Below are 21,326 nucleotides of genomic sequence, written 5' to 3' on the forward strand. Positions count from 1 at the left end.
GATTTTTACAGCCTAAAATGATTACTGTACCCCTCTTTCATTTATACCATCAAAGAGATAGCTATTGTTTGGTCAAAAGGTCATCATGTTGTTCCACTTCAAATGTAATAGATTCACAAACTTAGTCAATTGCATTTAATGATTTATTTAACAATTACAAAATTAATTCAGGTAACAGTAGCAGGGTAAATATTGCAGACTGGTCTCAGGCCTTGCACACCATTTAGTTATTTCTAAATAACTAACAGAATACTCACTGAGAGTCCTGCTAAGTAATTGATGGCATGATGCCCTTGAAGAAGGTTTTCTGAACACTGGGCAATATATTTTTCTGACAAGCACTTGAACAAACAGAACAGTACAGGTATATAAACATGATATACACAGGGTCTATTAGCCTATCGACATCTGAAGTCATACATACACAATAAAGGTTTGTTATTATATTAAATATGATATTAAAAACAAAGCAAAAATTAAAGGACCTATATGTGAAAGACTGAAATATGATTTATATTTTCTGAGAATCGCATTTCTTTTCTCATTCTGTTTTTTTCCCCCAGATGTGCCAATCCTTTTGACTTGTGTCACAGCATTTTTTATTTCCTTTGATTCAAAAAAGGAGACAATGGAAAAGCCTTATGTACAAAAGCAAAAAAAATCAGAGTACATTTAAATGCTTGCATTTTATGTACATTTGCACCAATGCTATACTAAAAGCTTAAAGACTTGAATTTTTTTTTAGGTCTACTCTCTCTAAATTATATGGCACTACTTTAACCACAAACAGGAATAGTACATATTCTAGCGCATGTTCAGTAATACATTCTGCCAAGTGTATTATAGTATTTCAGCACAAAAATTGTGAACTAAAGATTTAAACTGCTATCAGGCATACAAAAACATAAAAAATATAAAAGTGTCTAGTTCATTATTATTCAGTATTGAACAAATAAATTATACTAAGGTGCCGTATAGACTAAACGGGAAATAAAGCTAGATGAAAAGCAACAAATAGAGCAGAACGCAGGTGACTCAAGGAGCTTTTTTAAGGTTACACAGAGTCTAAAAAATATTGCACTCCTGCATGTTGATGCTGATAAACAATGAGACGTGGAGCAACAGTCAAAGATGTCAGTCTAGCGCATGTTTACGTAGAAAAACAAAAGCGTACCCAGAAAGGAAATGTACATATACGAGATGTCTGTTTGAACACATTTCATCTGGAAAGCGTTCTAATTAACATTTGCTAAACATCTTAAAAAGATCAGGTTTTCAAACATTCTAAAACATCTCAAAAACATCTGCTTAATGGCCAATAGACATTTGAAATGAAACTTCTTATATGCAGTTGAGCAAACAACCTTAACAATACGTCTTCCAGATGTAAGCCCACACATTAAATTGACCACTGGGCGATGTTTGTGTGGTTTTAGGAAAGTGCTTCAAAGCCTTATGATAAGCCAGTGATCCACATAATGGCTTTTTGGCCACTATACCTTTAGTTTTTTATTCATTGTAAAGGTAGGCAGAATGTTTTAGAGCTGGGTTTATATCATGTCTGGATGATTTAGTTCTAACTGCAAAGCAGTGACTTAATGTAATCTCATGGCAGTTGTCTTTCTGTGGTCTATCACTAGAGTCCTTCAGCAAAAGCTCAGTGCATGCATAAGAAACTTGTAACTTCTAAAGTGGGCCATCATTATCAGGAAGAAAGCTGTTCAGGGTCAGATTATCTCCATCAGGATCTCCATCCTCAGTATTAGGGATCAATGCTCCATTACACTTGGGGTGTCTTGGCTTTGGAACTGGGTGATCAGTATCATTCATCAAGGCAGAAATGCAGACCATCTCTGTCTCCTGGAGAAGAAGATGTGCCTTGTGTCTGAATCTATATCTGGAGAGTTTGGTTGCCAGACAGATGGTGCTTATGATAAAGATGGTTGTCAGGGCAGCCATTGAAGCAATGGCGATAAGGCAGTGACTCACAAGTCCATCCCTCTGAGGAGAAGTTGTGAAACACAAGGGAGCCTTTTCCGTGGTTGACATTTGGTTTTGAATGACGCGTGAAGACGTTGATCGAGGTGCAGTAGATGTTGTCGAATTATCCGAAGGAATTGTTGTTGTAGCTGCTGTTGTATGCATTTCAGTTACCTCACTGGGACCTAACAATGCAGGAAATGTGGGGGCAGAACTTCCTGCTTGTGAAACATGTCCAATACTATCATTTCTCTTAGGATGTTGGGTGTACGAAGTGTTCTCATTACCTGTTGGTTGGCTGACTGTCACACTCTCAGTTCCATTGAAGTGGTTTCCCGAAGTCTCATTCCCTTCATTTTTTTGGGTGTAGCTCGAGTTTGAAATATATTGGTGGTCCATACTTGTCACAGAGACGTTTAAATCAGGTCTATCAGTTTTAACCACAATGGTTTGTGCACTCATAGCCTTCAAATGGTCCACAGTGGTGATCCTTACCGTCTCAGGTCCAGTTATGTTTGTACTGTGTCTGTCAATGGTGTTTGTGGATGTCGTGTCGTAGCTAATTTCCTTCTTCATCCTGGAGAGATATCTTGATGTGACCAGATTGTTCAGAGTGAACAGCAAAACAAGAACTGATACACACCAATGTCTGTTAGTCACCATTGCAATCTGTATATATATATATAAAAAAACAAGCACAAATAGTTACACAACTTGTGTCAGCTGGCATTACCATCAAAACCACAATTCATATGCTTTTGACCAAAAAATGAGAATTCAAAACAAACTGAAGTCCATTAACACTTAACTGCCTTTTTACATTTGAAGAGATTGCTCATACTTTGTTCACTAACTCAACTAGCACAATCGTGTCAAAGCATGTGGTATGATCAATTCCAGTTCAACACTTTCTGCTGGCTGAAAAAGTGTCCATGTTCTACTCGCATCAACACTATCCAATAACAAAAAAATCTGATTAACATCATGGTACACTTATTAAAATATTCAAATGTGCAATTTCTTGTCAGATAGTTCAATGCATATACTCCACAGATTAAGAATGTAAAAAAATCAACACATCAATTAAAAATGTCTTTGATTTTGGACATAAAATATGTTACAAAGGCAATTGTCATAAAACAACAATACCCACCTTCTGTTTGTATCGCTGATCTATGTTTTTGATGGAAATGTTAGGCCCCCCGCATAGTTCACAAATGAATGCCTTAAAACCTGTTCGATGAGAAACTACAGGAAGTCAAGCCTCTTAAAGCGTCAGGCTAAAGCTGAGGTTTTCAATCTCTGACGCAAATCCAAATGAGCAAGCGAAAGACTTGTATAAATATCAGATCTTAGTTCCCTAAACCAATGAGCTAGAATATGAGGACAGGAACCATACATGTAACCAACCATCCACCCACCCACAAAGAGAGGTTTAATATTTTGGAAGAACAAAGAGGCAAATGACATGTTCAGTTTATTTTTTTATTTCTCTGGTAATCTGATGAATGCAAAAAAAAAAAAAAAAAAATGGAACAGTTATCCACAAAGTTGCATTTCCTTCCTTTCGATTTGTAATTCATTTCTATCATTGGAAACATTAAAAGGCCTACAGTGTGCAGAGGGGGGGGGGAGGGGGAGGGCTGGATTGCAGAGATATCAACTATTTCATTAAAATCATAAAATTCCAAAAGATGGACAACACCTTCCTTTAGACAAAGAAAAAAGAAAAAGGAAAATGGGGAATTAAAAATAAAATAAAATATATATTTACAAAGCATCAAATTCAATCACTTACATACAGCCTTATCCTTGTATTATCTTTTCTTAACTTACAGTAATCCCTTTATTCAAGTCAGTCATTCACTCCATTGACACATGTTCAAAGCCACATCACAAGGGCCTCTGACCTTAAGGCCTCTTAAAACACCCAATAACATGACTATTGGACCATCACATCCTGACGTTGGTTTGTGATCATTTATTTCTTAATGAGGCCCAAGACTTCACCAATACTACTTGTATAACCCATCGTTTTGTCCAGTTTTGAAACATCTATGGATACATCTCAAGGAACACATCTCTGTTCAGTAGATGTTTCAAGACAGGGAGATGGCATTCATTTCACAGCCCTGTTGTCCTTTTTAAATATCACTCTGGCTTGGCACATCTGTCCCACTAACACAGCCCCTACCTAATCAAACCCATCAAACTTTTAAACTTTAACAAAAAGAGAGAAAGAATGAAAGAGAGAATGACAGAGGTATCAAGTTGCTGCTGATTGTGACAAAAATATATCCGTGGTATGCTGGTGGTAGGGAGCTAAGGAGGTGGTTGGTATTTTAGACTAAAACTGAAAAGCATGTGGAGGAGGGGGAGGTGCTTTTCAGAACCAATCTAAGAGGCACTAGGCAGTGATGCATCAGAACTGAGATATGTAGAAGTGTCAAAAACCCACAGCAAATCTGATAAAGTAACCAAAGCAATCTGATCTGATTCAGTCTCCTCTGTCCTTAACATGGAAAATTACAAAACCAATCAACAAATTACCATCACCCTGTAAATGTGGCCCACATAATAGGACCAATACAGCTATGATTATGCTCTAGGCCTTAGCTGTCCCTTGAGATTTGGTTCTGCTTGGTTAGGAGAGCAAAAAGACCCCTTTAGGAAAAGGAAGTCAATTATAACTCACTGTATCACTGAAAGTTATGGTCTACAATGCACAGCAAAAGCATGTATAGACAAACAGATTGCAATTCACTTGGAAGTTTCTGAGATCAGGAGGGTATGGATGCCACAACCCATGATGAGATGCATTGTAGAAAGCAATGACAAAGCAAACACGACAGCACAGCACTAACAGTGTTCCTTAGACCTGAAATATCTCTAACCTGCCATTCTTGATCCACAGTCAAGAGAAAAAGCTATAAAAACAATGAAAAGCTATTTTTGAGAATACTTAAATGACCTCAAAACATTTGCTGCAAAAGCTAATGGGCATCTATGGCTATGTTCTTGTTCTGAGCTTATTTCTAAATCTTTCGGAATGAGAAACTAGAAGCTAACAGCTTTAAACTGTTAGTTTCTGGCCTCATCCAGGAAATGGTATAAGACAAAGTGCAGATATGTAAAATACGGAAAGTGGAGAAAGAGATTAGAAAATAGAATAAAACAAATCATTATGAGAAATTGCTGCCATCAAGAAAGGAAGTGTTTTGGTCATAAGAAGATAAATTATTGGGTGTTTTCATGGCAAAAACCAGAAACAATTGTTTTGGTTCCTTTGTCTACTAATATCTTGTAAATATTCTGTCATTATTTTCCCAAACCCATGATACTTTCTTTCCTCCATGGAATACAAAAAAGATGTTAGGCAGAATATTTTCCATTAGTCTCCACACTTTCACTGTATGGAAGAATCAATGAAAGTTGGTGATAAAGAATAACATACTGCCCAACATCTCCATTTGAGTTCAAGGGTAACGATGACAGAATTTAAATTGAGTAAACCATTTCTTTAACATTTTAACAAGGGTACCTGAATCACAAAATAATTCTGTGGGACTTTTATTAGTGCACCTGTAATGTTTTTCAGTGCTGGTTGTAAACCTTGTCAGCGCTACATGTTTTCCAGGTTGGTTAAAATCTTAATTTTTTTAATTTTGTATTCTCTAGAAAGACATGAATAACAGAGGTTCCATTGATTTCCCCTCCTTCCATTACTAGCATATTGCTTTGTCCCTTATAAGTACAATGTTCAGATAAATCAAAAATGAAAAGCTAGTCAAATACTGTCAGGGAGGTGTGTACACAACTCCTTTACAAATTTGGCAACACAGAAGGGCGAGATTGAGCATTGCAATACTGATGGCTACTTCAAACTTTGAGCTCATCAAATTCATGTAACTGCTTCATCACGCAATCTTCTTGGTCACAATTTTTAATAAAAAAAACAAAAAAAAAAATCTTAAGACCATTCAAGAACACCAGATAAAAACTGTTACAGAAAGATTTGGAGTGCGACTGAGTAAAAGCTAAAACGGAGGCATTTCATCAAATGGCTATTAGATGTAAACAGATTTTGGGGATTGCAAAGGGAATAACTATTCATCTTGGAATGTCAGATAAAGTCTTTGCAAAAGGCAGGCATCAGATGGAACGCTGTCATGGTGATTGGCAGTGACGGGTCCCGCCCACCTGGCCAATGGGATATCCTGAATAGAAGGGGGAGGGGATTGCAGGGTCCTTTAGATGTCCATATTAGACAACTGCTCCTCAAGTTTGGCAATTCTTTTATCCTGACTGCTGACCAGCTCTCTGAGAGATTTGATTTCTTTCAACAGCTCGTCCATCTTAGCTTCACTTTTCTGTTGAGGGAAAAAAAATGGAAGACAAATATTAAGTACTAAGTTTCAAAAAAGTAATTGTGAATATTCCAAATAAGGTGTTTATATGACACAGAATTCTGACAGCAACAAGCATCTGCCACCTGTCTTATTTCGATTTCTTGAAATCGAAATATTGGCTTAATCAGGTTACATCAGTCCATGATGCATACATATACAAGAGCTGGCAAAATTAATGCGTTAATGCATGCGATTCATTAAAAATGTTTTAATGAGGAGATCAAAGTGGTGCTTGAAGTCAGCATTGATGCCCTGACGCAAATTGTGAAAGCTGCTTCATGAGGCAAATTGTGAAAGCTGCTTCATGAGCGGATAACCACAGTCTGTTGGCTGATAAATAGTGTGAAAGATGAGTTTATGAGGTTTAATGCCCATTGCAATGAATATCTAACCTATGGGAGGACTACTTATTTCAATTAGTCAACCTCCAACTTAGACTTTAGGAAAAGTCTTAATGTTACTTCAATTTGTGCTATTTAAGCACATTTCTATCTTTATTAACATTTCCCAAACAAAGCCTTCCATAGTATAAACCATTATATTGCTACGTTTTGTTTTCTTTCCTTAAAAAAGGGGGGAAATGCATTTTGACAAGAAAAAAAAAGTATATATAGTCAAATTACAGCACTTTCAAAAAATTTATTTTTAATCTACTAACAACACTAATACATAGAGTTGAAGTCGTAAATCACAGATTTCATATTAGCAAACTATAGTTTTGGCAAGCTGTTTAGGACATCTACTTTGTGCATGAAATTAGTAATTTTCCACCAATTGTTTTACCTACAGATGGTTTCATTTATGTCACTGCCAATAATTTTGGCCATGGCTGTACTTGTTGCCTGCGCTAATGGCCACCTCATCACCAGAGACAACTGGTGAAAAAACAAAACCAGAGTACCAACACCTCACAGACAAAACTTTGTACTTTCGACGAAAATTCCTAAATCTCACTGCACCACCAAAAAACATTTGCCATGACCCTTTCCAAAAGCAGCAACCACCTCTACCAAAGTATCTGCCACTTTATGATACTCCCGAAATTAGAACAGAGCTGGTGAAACAACTGTAAATACCTAATAAAACTGAGATCTGGGAATCCCAAAAAGTTTAGCAAAATTCCCAAAGGATCTCAACACTCCGTTCTCATATAGGTAAGAGTGTAATAACCCCCCTCAAAATCCATTCTGACCAACAGAAGGGGAACTTATCAATACATAATTTTGGGCTCAACGCAGCATTTAAATAAATGTCCGAATTAAATACTCTGGACACTTTTTTCCATACCGAGTGCAAATGCGAGATAACGGGGTATAACTTCACAGGTTAGTTTAATAGACAGGCCCTGCAATGGCAAAATAGGGGCAAGAACTTCTTGTTCAATACAAAACCAGGGAGGGGCTTTCTCAGGTGGAAGCTACCAATGAGCCAAATGTCTGAGACCGAATGCATAATGATAATACAAAATCTTGGGTAGGCCTAGCCCACCTTTGTCAATTGTCCTATGTAATTTGTTGAAATGTAACCTGGGATGTTTACTATTCCAAATGAAGGACTTCGCTATTCTTTCAAATTGCTTGAAATAAGAGAGGGGGACATCTACAGGGAAGGATCATTGCACTCCCCTGCTCTTAATAGAGCCAGCACTAAAAAAAACATGTCCACACCATATTTTACAAATTCTCCAGCTTCCTGTGAGGAAAGATGCGTTTCTTGAAAACACTATCATATTTCCTATGCTTAAGAAAAGTAATAGCCTTTCTTCTTTTTATGCGCCCCATAAACCATGTGCCCCAAACCATTCACATTCCACATGGAGAGAGACAATCTATTAATATTAACATTTTGATATAATAGAAAAAAAATGTATTGTGTGAAAAAACACAAAAGATTATACAGACCACACTACCCATTAGTACAATCAAACCCCGAACTACCCCCCCCCCCCCAAACCAAACAAACAGAAAAAAGAAAACATGCGCATTAACTCAGCACACTAAACTGAAAAGGTCCATATACACCTACAAGTGTTCCTCCATAAAACTAAAATCCAGCCGATATAAAGCCGTTCAGTGTCCTTGAACAATCAAACAAATGTACGGTGAACCAGATGCTTATGAATGCAGCAGATGACGTAATCATTCCAATGTCCCGCAGAAATAATCAAGAATTCTCAAGAATTTAAAGCTTTCAAAGAACGTGTTCCAAAACAACTTTGGCCACGGGCAGATTAGCAGATAATTCCCTCTCCAATGACTCCAGACAATCAATTCGTTTCTCAACATCTGCCACTCTGGTAACGAACTCAGAGAATTTTATTTCCATCGCCGTAATTGATCGATGTATTACAGCAGCGTTTCCCAACCACTGTGCTGTGGCACACTAGTGTGCTGTGAAAGATTGTCAGGCATGCCATGGAAAATTATCAAATTCCACAAAATGAATGACTTTTTTTTTAATATAATTTCAGGGATCCAAATTCCTCACCTTTCGGAGAAATTCGCCGTTGATTAATGTGCAAAAGTGAGTGATATTTATACGCATTAAGGGTTTTTCACATGACTCTCGTCAGTGCTGCAGAATACATTGACGTCCATGAAGTGACTTTACACCAAAGCGTTTTTCACACACGTTTTTGCTTCACCAACAATGTCTTTGAGAGTACTAAGCAACAAGATATATTTAAAAACCGTCCAAACATTGAATGTCTCATTTCTTTTATTTAAATATTACCTTATCGTTAACGAATATCAGAGACCCCAGTTATTGAACTAATTTAAATTCACCAAGAAAACGCTTAGATCTAAACATAAACTAGCCCTTTTATTACTTTCAGCTATCAAAGCAACTGCAAGCTTTTTTTTCTCTCTTCCAAATACATGTTTTCAATGTTTATTGTGCACACCTCCCACTTTAAGGCAAACTCGTAAAATCGCGCCTCGGTGATGCTATCTGCAACTCTTGTCATGTGGAGGGCAATGCAACGCTTGACTTCAGCCTCCAGAACCAAATTAAAATGGCCACGAGAAGTCGTCTGTGTAGCAAATGTGTAACTGGGTGTATCGAATTTTACCCAGTTATAAAATGAGAATAATAAAAAATGTAGCAAAGTGCGCAGAGCCCGTCGCTCACACATCTGCTTCTTGCATGGCGTCACGTGACCTCTGATATTTCACATTCTTAAAATAAATTAGTGATCCTAACTGACCTAAAACAGAGAATGTTTTCTAGGATTAAATGTCAGGAAGTGTGAAAAACTGAGCTTTAATGTATTTGGCCAAGTTGTATGTAAACTTCTGACTTCATCGGTGCATATATAGGAATACGTCCAAATTCCAATATTAATCAGAATTAAAATTTTCATGGAAACGTGGTCAGTATAGCAGAGAAAGACTGGAGAAACCCTAGTCAATCAAGTGTTCCTTTAGTCTATTTGATAACGATGTTGATAGTAGCAAGAAACGTAATATATGTGCATGTAACTAGGCTATCATACTGTATTTAGACATTGATTATTAAATAAAAAGTAATTTGACAAAAACTTATGAATCAGTTTCACAAAATAAGAGATCAAATACCATATGCAACCAATAAAGGTTGGTGTGTTTGTAGGGTAGCTCACTGGTTTCTGTGATTACAGGCCTGAGCGGGGAGAGCTGGGTTTAGAAGGCGAGGCACACATGTGGTGTTGCTGTCATGTGATTAAGTAGGCATGTGGTTGGGGGTTGAGTTTGCTCTAGAACGTCTCTCTCAGGCAACTATAAAAACACACATATATATATACACACACACACATACATATATATACACACACACACATACATATATATATATATATATATATATATATATATATATATATATATATGAGTGAAGAGGAGATGTTGACCCAGAACAATTCAATAATTTAACTGTGTGTAGTTCTGAATAGACAGACTTTGTTAATTATATGGATGGTATTTTATATTGACACTGTTACAGCCCTCCCAAAAACTGCACAGAGGAAGTGCATAGAAACACAAAACTGGAAGCAGGACCACACAGAATCAGTACCCACAGAACTTCACAAAAATGTACAGAGTACACATCACCACCACTCCTTGCATGTTTTTTTTTACGTTGTTCCCAACCTGTATGACTATCTTCTGTGTAACACAAAATGTGTTAGGAAGGATGTTGGCCTTAGTCACCATTCACTTTTACTGTATGGAAATAAGATGCAATGAAAGTGAATGGTGATAGAGGCTAACATTCTGCCTAACATCTCACGAGTCATACAGGTTTGAAATAGGGATGGGCATATTGGAGTAATTTTGTAGCAGAGTACTGTAACCCCCGGACAACGAGAACCCGATTAACCATTAGGGCTACAACTAAGGATTATTCTGATAATCGACTAATCTAACGAATATAGGACGATTATTCCACTAGTCGGTTAATTATTGCAATGATTAATCATTAGCTCTTAACAGACTATTCAGCTTGTGCCTAGACTTAAAAGGTTGAATTATACATGCTTACTAACAATAAAGAGGACAAAATCATCTTTTAAAAACATCTCTAAATTACATTAATTGAATTTAAAAGGAAATTTAATTCAGTAAAAATTCACTGCAAAAAAACCTATTGTAATCAAGTGTTTTGTCTTGTTTTCCACATAAGATATTTAGACTTGCTTTTAGAGAACATATGTTGGTTCTTAGGTAAAAGTATCTTGTTTTAAAATATTTAAAAATTGTATTCAACATTCTCCAATAAATTTGTTTTCTTCTGCAGTATAGCTACTAATGTAAATGTATGTTGTTTAGATTTTTGGGGGGAAAACAAGCCAAAAAAGACTGATCAAAAACTTTGTATCAATGTATCAGGGGCTTAGACTACACTCTCATCTGGATTTTCACTTCAATCCATCTTTAACTCACAAAAACAAACTCTATCTTCTTAATAGAGCTGCGTATCGCTGATATACTTCACAATAAAGGTACACACGTGGCATATAGGCTACAGTATATTATGATTCAATACGTCGCAACCCATCACATTATTAATATAGCTACAGCAAACGAGGGACGGGCGTCCTCGCGTCAGAGGGTGCCTCAGTCTGGTGCAGTTTCATAGACGTGGCGCTGACCACACAGAGAAATGCCATTTTTGTAGTTTGTTTATGATGCACTTCCTTATTATTTGAACTTTAATAAAGGATGCATTCAATATATAATGCCAGGTTGTTTGCTATTTAGATGCTCTGACATGCAGGTTGCTTAAGTGGAATGCCAGATCCGGCTCTGCTTTATTTCATGATGACAATGCTTCTTTATTTCCTTATTTTGCATTTTTCCATTATATTTCCATGATATTTTGTGATCTACATCACCTGAAGCTGTTTGGAAAGTTTAGAGTGCATCTGGACATGTGTTTTCTTCCTCTCCTCAGTCAGGAGCGAGCTGCTGTGCTCCTCCTTCACGTCAACATTAGAGTTTCATATTATCTCATGTTACTTTAAATTAGATCAAACGCCTATTAGACAACAAAAATGTTTTTCAACAAATTTTTATTGTCAACGTTGACGATACCCTCATCTAATCGTTTCAGCCCTATTAACCATAAATTAAAATGCCATGTCCAAACCACACCCACAATTACTTTTAACCAATCGTCAATGCTCTTCGATTAGCCCAGTTCACCTAGGTCAAGAATTTCAGAGATGTGCGCGAACAGGAGAATATCAGTAAGCGAACACCTTGACAGAACAAAAACATCACTGCATCTCATAATCATTGTTAGGGAAACTAAAATACGCCCCTTCGCCCAGTACGTATAAATAAGCCTTAAGAGCGTATAGTAGTTCTACCATGTTTAAATCCATTCCGCAGATGTCTGGGTCTGGCTGGATGATAATGAACAGTACAGGGATAAGTAAATTAGCCCCACTCACGATAGATGGTGTAGAGGTGGCAGTCTTGTTGGCATGGGTGGTATGCTCAGTGTTCTTGGTCATCTTGTTGTCTAGAATGTTCTTCTTGACCACTTTGAGGTCACGGTTCTTGCCTGGAACGTAATCCATGTTTCAGGGATATCAGGATGGGGTCTCCATTCTTCCCTTCAATCCAATCCTCGGCCTCCAGTGGAGCCTCTGGCCCCGCCGTGTCAGGATACAGGTCATCCTGGAACAGGTCCGACTGAGAAAAGATAAGAGTATGGAAGTTGTAACGAAATGCAGGATATGAAACACGAGGTGTTAAATCTATAAAATAGATGTCTTGGGAGAAGAAAAATATTTGTTGATGCTATTTCTCCAGGGTAAATTTTTCAGACTACACAAAATGAATACAATGCTCAGTGTCTACCAGGAGTTTGAGAAAATATTCCACTCTGCTTCTTACATTCATTTACCATAATTTATTAATTTAGCAGACACTACTATCCAGTGCTTCCAAATTTGGGAAAAATTACAAACAATTATTATATATATGCTGCCAATCAGTTTCTATATTTTATTTTTTTTTAAGTCATACTTTGTCTTTTGACAAAAATGTCCTTGAAAAATTAGTCAATATTTTGTCATGTCATATTCATTCATTTTAATTTATTAATTCATTAGTCAGTTTTATTCTGACTAAATAGCATATAATTTTAGTCAGCAAAAATAATATCTTTTAGGTGATGATTATGTGCAAAATGCCAAAAACATGCATCAAACTATAACAGACCAAGCTTTAATCAAATATCCGATGCCTCTTTTTCGTCTCATATTAGTTATCATCGACAAAATAAAAAAAAAACCTACGTCAACAAACATTTTTGTCAATGATTTTGTTGACGAGATAAACACTGCTGCCAATCATTCTAAAGGCATTGTAAGGACTTTTCACAGGACAGCATTACGTATGAAACGGAGACCGTTTGATGTGGAGTCTGGTTTGTTTGGTTGGAATGAGCGGCCTACCCAACTTTCTAAACACTACCCAGATTGCACAAGTACATCTCTGAGATGTCTGTTTTGGATCTTTTCATCTGGAAAGCATCACAATCTAATTAACATCTGCTAAACATCTTAAAAAGGATCAGATTCACAAACATTGTAAATCTTACCGTCTTATTGACATCCGAAACATACTTATTAGCATACGTCTTATTGCCCTACTGCAGATGAGCAAACAACGTTAAAATTACGTCTTCCAGATGGACACATCAAATAGACGTCTGGGATACATGTGTGCTTTTAAGGTAAGGAACTGTCCCTGGGTCTGCATAAAAAAGCAGCCTGGGGTACAATTCATGTGTACTCAAGTACGATTTAAAATTGTTATGAAAGCAATCCAGCCTAATATGCGAAAATGTACCGCTAGTGCTCATTAATGATCTCTCGTCGCACAACAAGTGGCTTATTTGCGTAAATCATGTGCCAAAGGGACAAAGACATTACTAAAAATGTCAAGTAAATGCCACTTTCTACATTTTAATGCATTATAATAAGTACAATTTTAAATTTTAAGTCATTACCTAGCTACCCTTGTAAACAGCTGCAGTTGATGATCAAACTCATGTTAATGACGCAAACATACTGAGGTTTGAAATCAAATATAAAAATGTGACAAGAGACTTGCTGGGACAGGAGGAATGGGGAGGAACTTGGATTTGGAGCAAACAATCGCAGTCAGTTTGAACTGCCTTTTCAAAACAGGATTTGGTCAGCAAATACAACACTTCTTTGACATTGGCGGAAAACAGAAGCCAACGGAGGAGGAAGTTGCTGCTCAGGTTGTAATACATGCTTGCAGCTTTGGTGTACTCTAAAACAAGGGTGCAAAACATATCAAAAGGCTCACTTTTCTTGGAACGGTCATGATGATAGGCTCACACTTTCTCTCATGCAATTTGTAAAACCTGAGAACACACACAAATAGACAACTCTATTAGAACATGTCCACAAGTTTAGCAGAAGTTAGTGTATGACTCATTTGCCAAACATGTCATGTTCACAAGTAGAACAAAACAAAGAATTAAAAAGATAAATATAAAAATAGCACAAAGCAATATTATGCAAATGCATACACCCAGATACTGAATTACTATTCATACTTATGAATACATCTTAAAAGGCTACTGTACTTTTCCCTAATTCATGGATTCGTGCTGCCCTCTTTTGGTTGGATATAGATTTATGCTGTCAAAAAGCACTCTAAAGTATAATTAAAAGATATTAGCAACAAAAAAATAAACAATATCAAAACATCATTTAAAATAATAATACAAAATAAAAAAGGAGGTACAAAAGTAAAAAATAACATGCTTCCAGTAGCTTGTGATATGATATGCTTAGTATGTGACAATACTTGCACACCTTGCAATCTCACACTTGTTGACATCGAGCCCTCTCTTGGGCATGTATCCCATGCCCCTCTGGGGCTCCTTGGTGGTGAAGGTGTTGAGGAAATGGACGAAAGGAGCCTCATCCGTGATCTCAAAATAACGGATACTGCTGTCACCCTATCAGAGACAAAAACCTCAATCAGAGCAACTATGAAAGACTTTTAACATTAATCCATATTTAAACAACAGACTTAAGACAGTTCTGGGTAAACAGGCCACTATAATCATTTTAAAGGAATAGATGGTAAATGGTAATGGTAAATGGTCTGCACTTATATAGCACTTTTTTATTAACCTTAGAGGTTACCAAAGCGCTTTACACTGTGTCCCAATCACCCATCCACACTCACATTCACACACCAATGGCGGCAGAGCTGCCATGCAAGGCGCTAGATGCGTAAGGCTTTCTTTTTCTGCTGAACACTAATGAAGATTTCTAGAAGAATTTCTCAGCTCTGTTGGTCCTTACAATGCAAGTAAATGGGCACCACAAATGTGAAGCTCCAAAAGCACATAAAGGCAGCATAAAAGTAATCCATACGACTCCGTGGTTAAATCTATATTTTCAGAAATGATTCAAGTGTGGGTGAAAAACAGATGAATATTTAAGTCCTTTAATATTATCAATCTCCACTTTCACTTTCATTTTCGGCAATTCACATTCTTCATGCATATTGCTATCAACTGGGCAGGAAGGAGAATTTATGGTTAAGGACTTAAATATTGATCTGTTTTTCACCCACACCTATCATATCGCTTAGATATAGATTTAACCACTGCAGTCGTATGGATTACTTTTATGCTGCCTTTGTGTGATTTTTGGAGCTTCAAAGTTTTGGTTACCATTCACTTGCATTGTGAGGACCTACAGAGGTGAAATATTCTTCTAAAAATCTTTGTTTGTGTTCAGCAAAAGAAACAAAGTCAAACACATCTGTGATCGCATGAGGGTGAGTAAATGATGCAAGAATAAAAAGTTTTGGGTTTACTACCAATTTAAGCTTTTGTTGAAAATGAGATTGAAGACTTAACTACCCGTAGAAAAAAAAACACTCTGGCAGCACAATCGCACAGTAATGGAACTTTCATTTATAACACAGAACTGAATGAAATCCATATATATTTCCATGGTACATATCCTAAAGACCATGGAATGACACACGGCCATAATTAATTTTGATGTTAGTGTATTCTAAGCGGAACAGAAAGACACGGATGCACTCAGATTAGTCCATTAACTTTAAATATCCAAGTGTATGTGCTGCATTTACCTTTCCACACAGATAGACCACGTTAGTATCGGGGTCATAGAAGGGCAGGAGGACTCCATTACTTGTGTCCATCTCATGCACAGAGATTGCTTCCTCCATATTTTCCTGTGAGAAAAAAAGGCATATATTATGGTCTGATTATAGCAAAAAGTCACTTGTTTAAGGAAATGCTACTAAAATCTATTTTCTTTCCAATTAAAACAAGAGAATCTGAAGTTAAATTGCATATATAGTTATGAAAGATCAGGTATTGGAATGAAACTTGTGTGTGGTTTCCATAGCAACTGACCGGATCCCAGAGCGCGAGTTGTCTCTCACTCATGCGGCTAAAACCAGTGGTGAACACTTTGCCGTCAGATAGGAAAATAGCCCTGATGGGCCTGGCACCCTCATGCGCTTTGTCCTTTTCCTGTCAGCAAGACAAGAATACATCAAAACACTGCTCGCATGCATTCAAACTCAGCAGCCAAACTTTGTTTGATAAATTTGATTCAGAAAAGCAAATACTAACGCCAATGATTTCCTCCTTGCGTGGGTCAATGACTCTGACTTTCTTGTCCTTGCAGGCAGTGCAGATGAGACTGCCATTGCGGTTCCAGCACACGCTGAAGATGATGTCAGGGTGCATATCATCCAGAGTAATTATGGCCTCTCCCGTACCCACATTCCAGATTATAATCACATTATCACAACCTGCAGACAAACCCAGAAAACAATGAGATGTTAGGATGGAACGATGTACAGTAAATCGCAAAAAAATTAAGGAACACATGTAAGGTATCTATCCAAAAGGGAAATCGTCATCATATTGAACATGATTTTATAAAAAAAAAAAAAACACAAAAAAAAAAAAGATCTCTCTAAAAAACGAATCTCTCTAGTTTAGGAAGAGACCTATGCAAAAGACTAACTCATTCAAAGATGTACAGTAATACAGTACATCATGTAATTAACATGCACAATATTTTTATCGTGGGCACTTAAAAATAGCGTGGGCACTTAAAAATAGCGTGTTTAACCAAATTGTTTTTCTGATCACACAATATTTTTTTTTTTACATCAACGAATAAAGATTCAGAACACTGCGCGAGGAATGCAACCAAACCTTTATCCGCTGTCTAAAAGGGTTAATTCAGAAGTGTGGAAGTATTTTGGTTTCCATAAAAATGCAGACGGATTGTTGGTTGAAGATGGTTTCCCTTTGTGTAAAACATGTGGCAGAAAATTGGCAGCAAAACATGGGAACACCTCCAACATGTTCGCTTACCTGCGGGACAGGCAAGTTGTGACAGTTCTGCTAATTTTTCCAAACTGTTTTTGAAAACAGAGACACCACATTTTAAGAGACAACTAGCTAAGTGACAACCAAGTTGACAAAGAAAGACCTGTTGTTGCTATTTGCAGATAATGTGTAGCTTGCTTTCAAGTGGCTGACAAGTAGTTAGCTAAAACTCCAACAGCTCCGTTTGCGTCGTGTGGTAACATCTAAAATACAGTTGCATGGAGCTAATATTAAGTCCTGTAATCAATAATGGCTATGTGGCACAATAATAATTTTAATATTAAGTTCAAGTTAGAACGCAACACAATCGTACATTGCCATACAGTGTAAGTGAACTTGAAGTTAAATTTGTAGTTAGCACCTAGCTATATATTAGCAACTAGCTTCCCATCCAGAAAAAACATGCATTTGTATTTACATGTTCAGGGTTCTTTTCAAAGTTCTTTTTTATCTGTTAATTTAAAAGGCCAGTCACATTACGTTATGCGAGGAGCAGATGTGTGAGTATCGAGCTCTGCACTTCATTTTGGAATAGTAAACGTCCCAGACTACATTTCAACAAATTACATAAGCCCACCTTTGTAAATTGGCCCATGTATTGGTAAGTCCCCCTTCTGCTGGTCAGAGTGGATTGTGAGGGGGGTTACTACACTTGGTGACCTATAAGAGAGTGGAGTGTTGAGATCCTTTGGTAATTTGGCTCAACAGTTTTGGATTCCCAGATCTCAGTTTTTTTTTTTAGGTATTTACAGCTGCGCCACCTGCTCTGTACTATTTTTGGGAGTAGCATACTCTCCCATAAAGCGGCAGATACTCGGAGTGGTGATTACAGCTTTTGGAAAAGGTCATGAGGCATCAGTGTATTACTCCCTGCAAAAAGTTTGTGGGATGGAGCTTTAATCGCCATCAAGAGATTATGGGAGAAAGATTTTAATTTGGTATTGGTGTAGGGAGTGTGGGCAAGTCTGTATCTAGAGATGCTTGGGTGAAAATTATAAAATTATAGATTCTACATAGATTTTATGAGGAGTCAGTGCTGGACTAGCAGACACTTCTCACCTGCACTGAGGAGGATGTTGCGGGCAGTGGGATGCCAGGTAACGATGCCCACTCTTTTAGAATGACCCTCCAGCACCACCACTGGCTCTGATATGGGGGTCACCAAACCATTCTCTGGGATCTGCCACACCTGAGAAAAAAAAAAAAAGAGAGAGAGAAAAAAAAAATACCATTGTTGTCAAAACACTTTAGCTTAAATTTGTATTTAAATTTGTATTTTTTGGACATTTTTTAATGCCTTTAATAGATAGGACAGTAAAGACAGACAGACAGGGAGGGAGGTAGTCAAAGACAAATATCACTGGAGACTTTGTAATGGGAACAAAAATAGATCATTGTGTAGCTAGAAAACGTATTGTAAAATACAGTAATTTATTGTTTTAAGAAATAATTATGGCCTGCTCATTTTCTCAATTCATCCTCCAGTGGAAGGTGTGGCAAAATTATAATTTTGGACCCTGGTTACATCAAAGTTAAATTAAATCAAATGCATTACTTTAGTGCACTAGCACCCCAAATATTTGAATATTTGATTGACTGCTAACAAACTTTAGAGTATCTTTCACAGTTACATTAATATGACTGAAGAGGGCAGCAGATGGCAAATAAAGGAGAGCAGTTGTGCCTCCAAGTATGACCTTGTTGCCTATAAAATGCAAGCTACTGATACACCTTCTTAAATATATGCACATATACAGCCATTTCATCAGGTGTTCCCTTTGCCTTCAAATACACATTATTAAACAACTTCATCTCTGTCCGTCAACTCTCCCTGCTTTTATTTGCATTTATCACTCTGTCTGTCCTCCTGCTCTTCAACCTCCTTTCATCTCTCATTTAATATCTAAATATGGCACATTCTCAAACTATAAACACTGAAAAACATGTTCAATATCATATTGTCATGAATAATTATCAAATGCATAATATGAAACTGATTATGTTACCATACAACACACCTATAAGTGAGAAAGAATTAGGACAGTGAAAGACAGAAAAATAAAGATTCATCCCACAAGAGAGGATGAGAGAGTATCGTATTAGACTAAACACTTGTACACTCATTATTACACGTACACAAACACTAGAGCTGCTATTTTTAGTGCATACTGGCCAAATAAGGGATAGTAGTATGATAAATATATCCAGAGCCAGCAGGACTGACCTCAGAGCTATAAAATAGTAACTGCTGATTCTATGACTTCAAGATGGACTTAAAATAATTATAACAGGCCAGAAGATCAAGCAATCTGTTCTGTAGAGATCCGATCTGCTGCTGTTCACATGAGTCATGGGCGAGACTTTGCTAGAAATACATGGACTCGATGGGTGGGTGCAGATGATGATGATGATAATTCAGGGAAGATAAATCTAAAAAGTAAACCTGAAACGGCATTTGCAACCCATTTTATTTCCATAAATTGTGAAGGGTAGTGCAGTCCTTTATGAGAGTGAACTAATGGAAGAGAGGACAGAAAGGGTGACGTACCATCACGGTGCAGTCTTCGGATCCACTAGCGATGACCTGGTCATTGTGAGGGCACCAATCAATGTCCAAAACAGGACCAGTGTGGCCACATACTGTAGGGTATGCCTTATCTATACGGCCCGACTGCAGAGAGAAAACACAAAGAGAAATGTTAGGTTATTAAAGCATACTACCCCAATTGGTGAAATTAAATTAGGTCTATATAAGCAAAGCTCTATGTAATAACAAAAACTCTTTTAGCCTGACCCAAGTTCTGGAAAAATAAAGAGTGGGGAGGGACATCTTTTCCACTCTTGATTTTCAAACAATAGCTCTTCCGGTCATTCAGACTAACAGCAGAAACATTTACACACGACAGCTGATAATGAAAACAGATTGTGGGCTTTTGTTCTTGAAGCTCTGTTTCCAAATAGAGACACAAATGCACGTGCAACAGGTCCTTAACCCTTGACCTCAGAGTGAAAGGTCAGACAAAGGAGTGTGAGAAAGCTCAAATTACATAATCTTTGAATCAGTGTAGAAAAATTAGGTAAAAGGTAAAAAGAGATCAAATATTTATGTTATGAGAAATATTCCTTTGTTGACTATTTAAAATTAATATCATGAATATCACAATGATTTTAATGACTTTTTAAAAAGAGTTGATTTGCTGAGATCAATTTCCAACTTCATAAGCTTTTTTTGCTCCTGTGTTGAGCTTTAAATTAGAGTTGCTATTAAAATATTTTTGTCCTAGCGCTCTTAGTCATGGCACGCGATCATGGAAGTCTCCTCTAGGCATTATACTTGCTTTATAAAAATGTTTAAAAAATATTATTAGATATATATACACTCACCTAAAGGATTATTAGGAACACCATACTAATACTGTGTTTGACCCCCTTTCGCCTTCAGAACTGCCTTAATTCTACGTGGCATTGATTCAACAAGGTGCTGAAAGCATTCTTTAGAAATGTTGGCCCATATTGATAGGATAGCATCTTGCAGTTGATGGAAATTTGTGGGATGCACATCCAGGGCACGAAGCTCCCGTTTCACCACATCCCAAAGATGCCCTATTGGGTTGAGATCTGGTGACTGTGGGGGCCATTTTAGTACAGTGAACTCATTGTCATGTTTAAGAAACCAATTTGAAATGATTCAAGCTTTGTGACATGGTGCATTATCCTGCTGGAAGTAGCCATCAGAGGATGGGTACATGGTGGCCATAAAGGGATGGACATGGTCAGAAACAATGCTCAGGTAGGCCGTGGCATTTAAACGATGCCCAATTGGCACTAAGGGGCCTAAAGTGTGCCAAGAAAACATCCCCCACACCATTACACCACCACCACCAGCCTGCACAGTGGTAACAAGGCATAATGGATCCATGTTCTCATTCTGTTTACGCCAAATTCTGACTCTACCATCTAAATGTCTCAACAGAAATCGAGACTCATCAGACCAGGCAACATTTTTCCAGT

General features: G+C 37.3%; 2 protein-coding genes across 5 annotated transcripts in view; both read right to left on the minus strand.

The window, feature by feature from the left end:
- Positions 1-136: 136 nt before the first annotated feature.
- Positions 137-3,271, minus strand: LOC127630799 (P-selectin glycoprotein ligand 1-like). 4 transcript variants are annotated; one of them, XM_052108618.1, is made up of 3 exons: positions 3,134-3,271; positions 2,268-2,649; positions 137-2,165 (listed from the first exon to the last, which is right to left on the minus strand). In XM_052108618.1, exons 2-3 carry the CDS (start codon positions 2,641-2,643, stop codon positions 1,687-1,689), a joined length of 855 nt encoding a protein of 284 aa, XP_051964578.1. In that variant the 5' UTR covers positions 2,644-2,649; positions 3,134-3,271; the 3' UTR covers positions 137-1,686. The 4 variants fall into 4 exon arrangements, with proteins under 4 accessions (XP_051964578.1, XP_051964552.1, XP_051964569.1 ...); XM_052108592.1 differs by having other exon boundaries at positions 137-2,649; XM_052108609.1 differs by having other exon boundaries at positions 137-2,612; positions 3,134-3,185.
- Positions 3,272-3,458: 187 nt separating this feature from the next.
- LOC127625213 (coronin-1C-A-like) overlaps positions 3,459-21,326 on the minus strand; it is a 73,857-nt gene continuing 55,989 nt past the window's right edge. Inside the window, 10 exon segments of the mRNA XM_052100359.1 lie at positions 3,459-6,350; positions 12,325-12,447; positions 12,449-12,568; positions 14,219-14,276; positions 14,734-14,879; positions 16,034-16,138; positions 16,323-16,442; positions 16,545-16,726; positions 18,375-18,504; positions 19,864-19,986. Coding sequence (XP_051956319.1) covers positions 6,231-6,350; positions 12,325-12,447; positions 12,449-12,568; positions 14,219-14,276; positions 14,734-14,879; positions 16,034-16,138; positions 16,323-16,442; positions 16,545-16,726; positions 18,375-18,504; positions 19,864-19,986 — 1,227 coding nt within the window. The 3' untranslated portion in view covers positions 3,459-6,230.

Source organism: Xyrauchen texanus, chromosome 3, assembly GCF_025860055.1.
Source record: "Xyrauchen texanus isolate HMW12.3.18 chromosome 3, RBS_HiC_50CHRs, whole genome shotgun sequence".
Taxonomy (NCBI): Eukaryota; Metazoa; Chordata; class Actinopteri; order Cypriniformes; family Catostomidae; genus Xyrauchen; species Xyrauchen texanus.

Excerpts from the sequence above, each read along its gene's own strand:
- LOC127630799 (XM_052108592.1), bottom strand. The coding sequence starts at position 2,643 with ATGGTGACTAACAGACATTGGTGTGTATCAGTTCTTGTTTTGCTGTTC.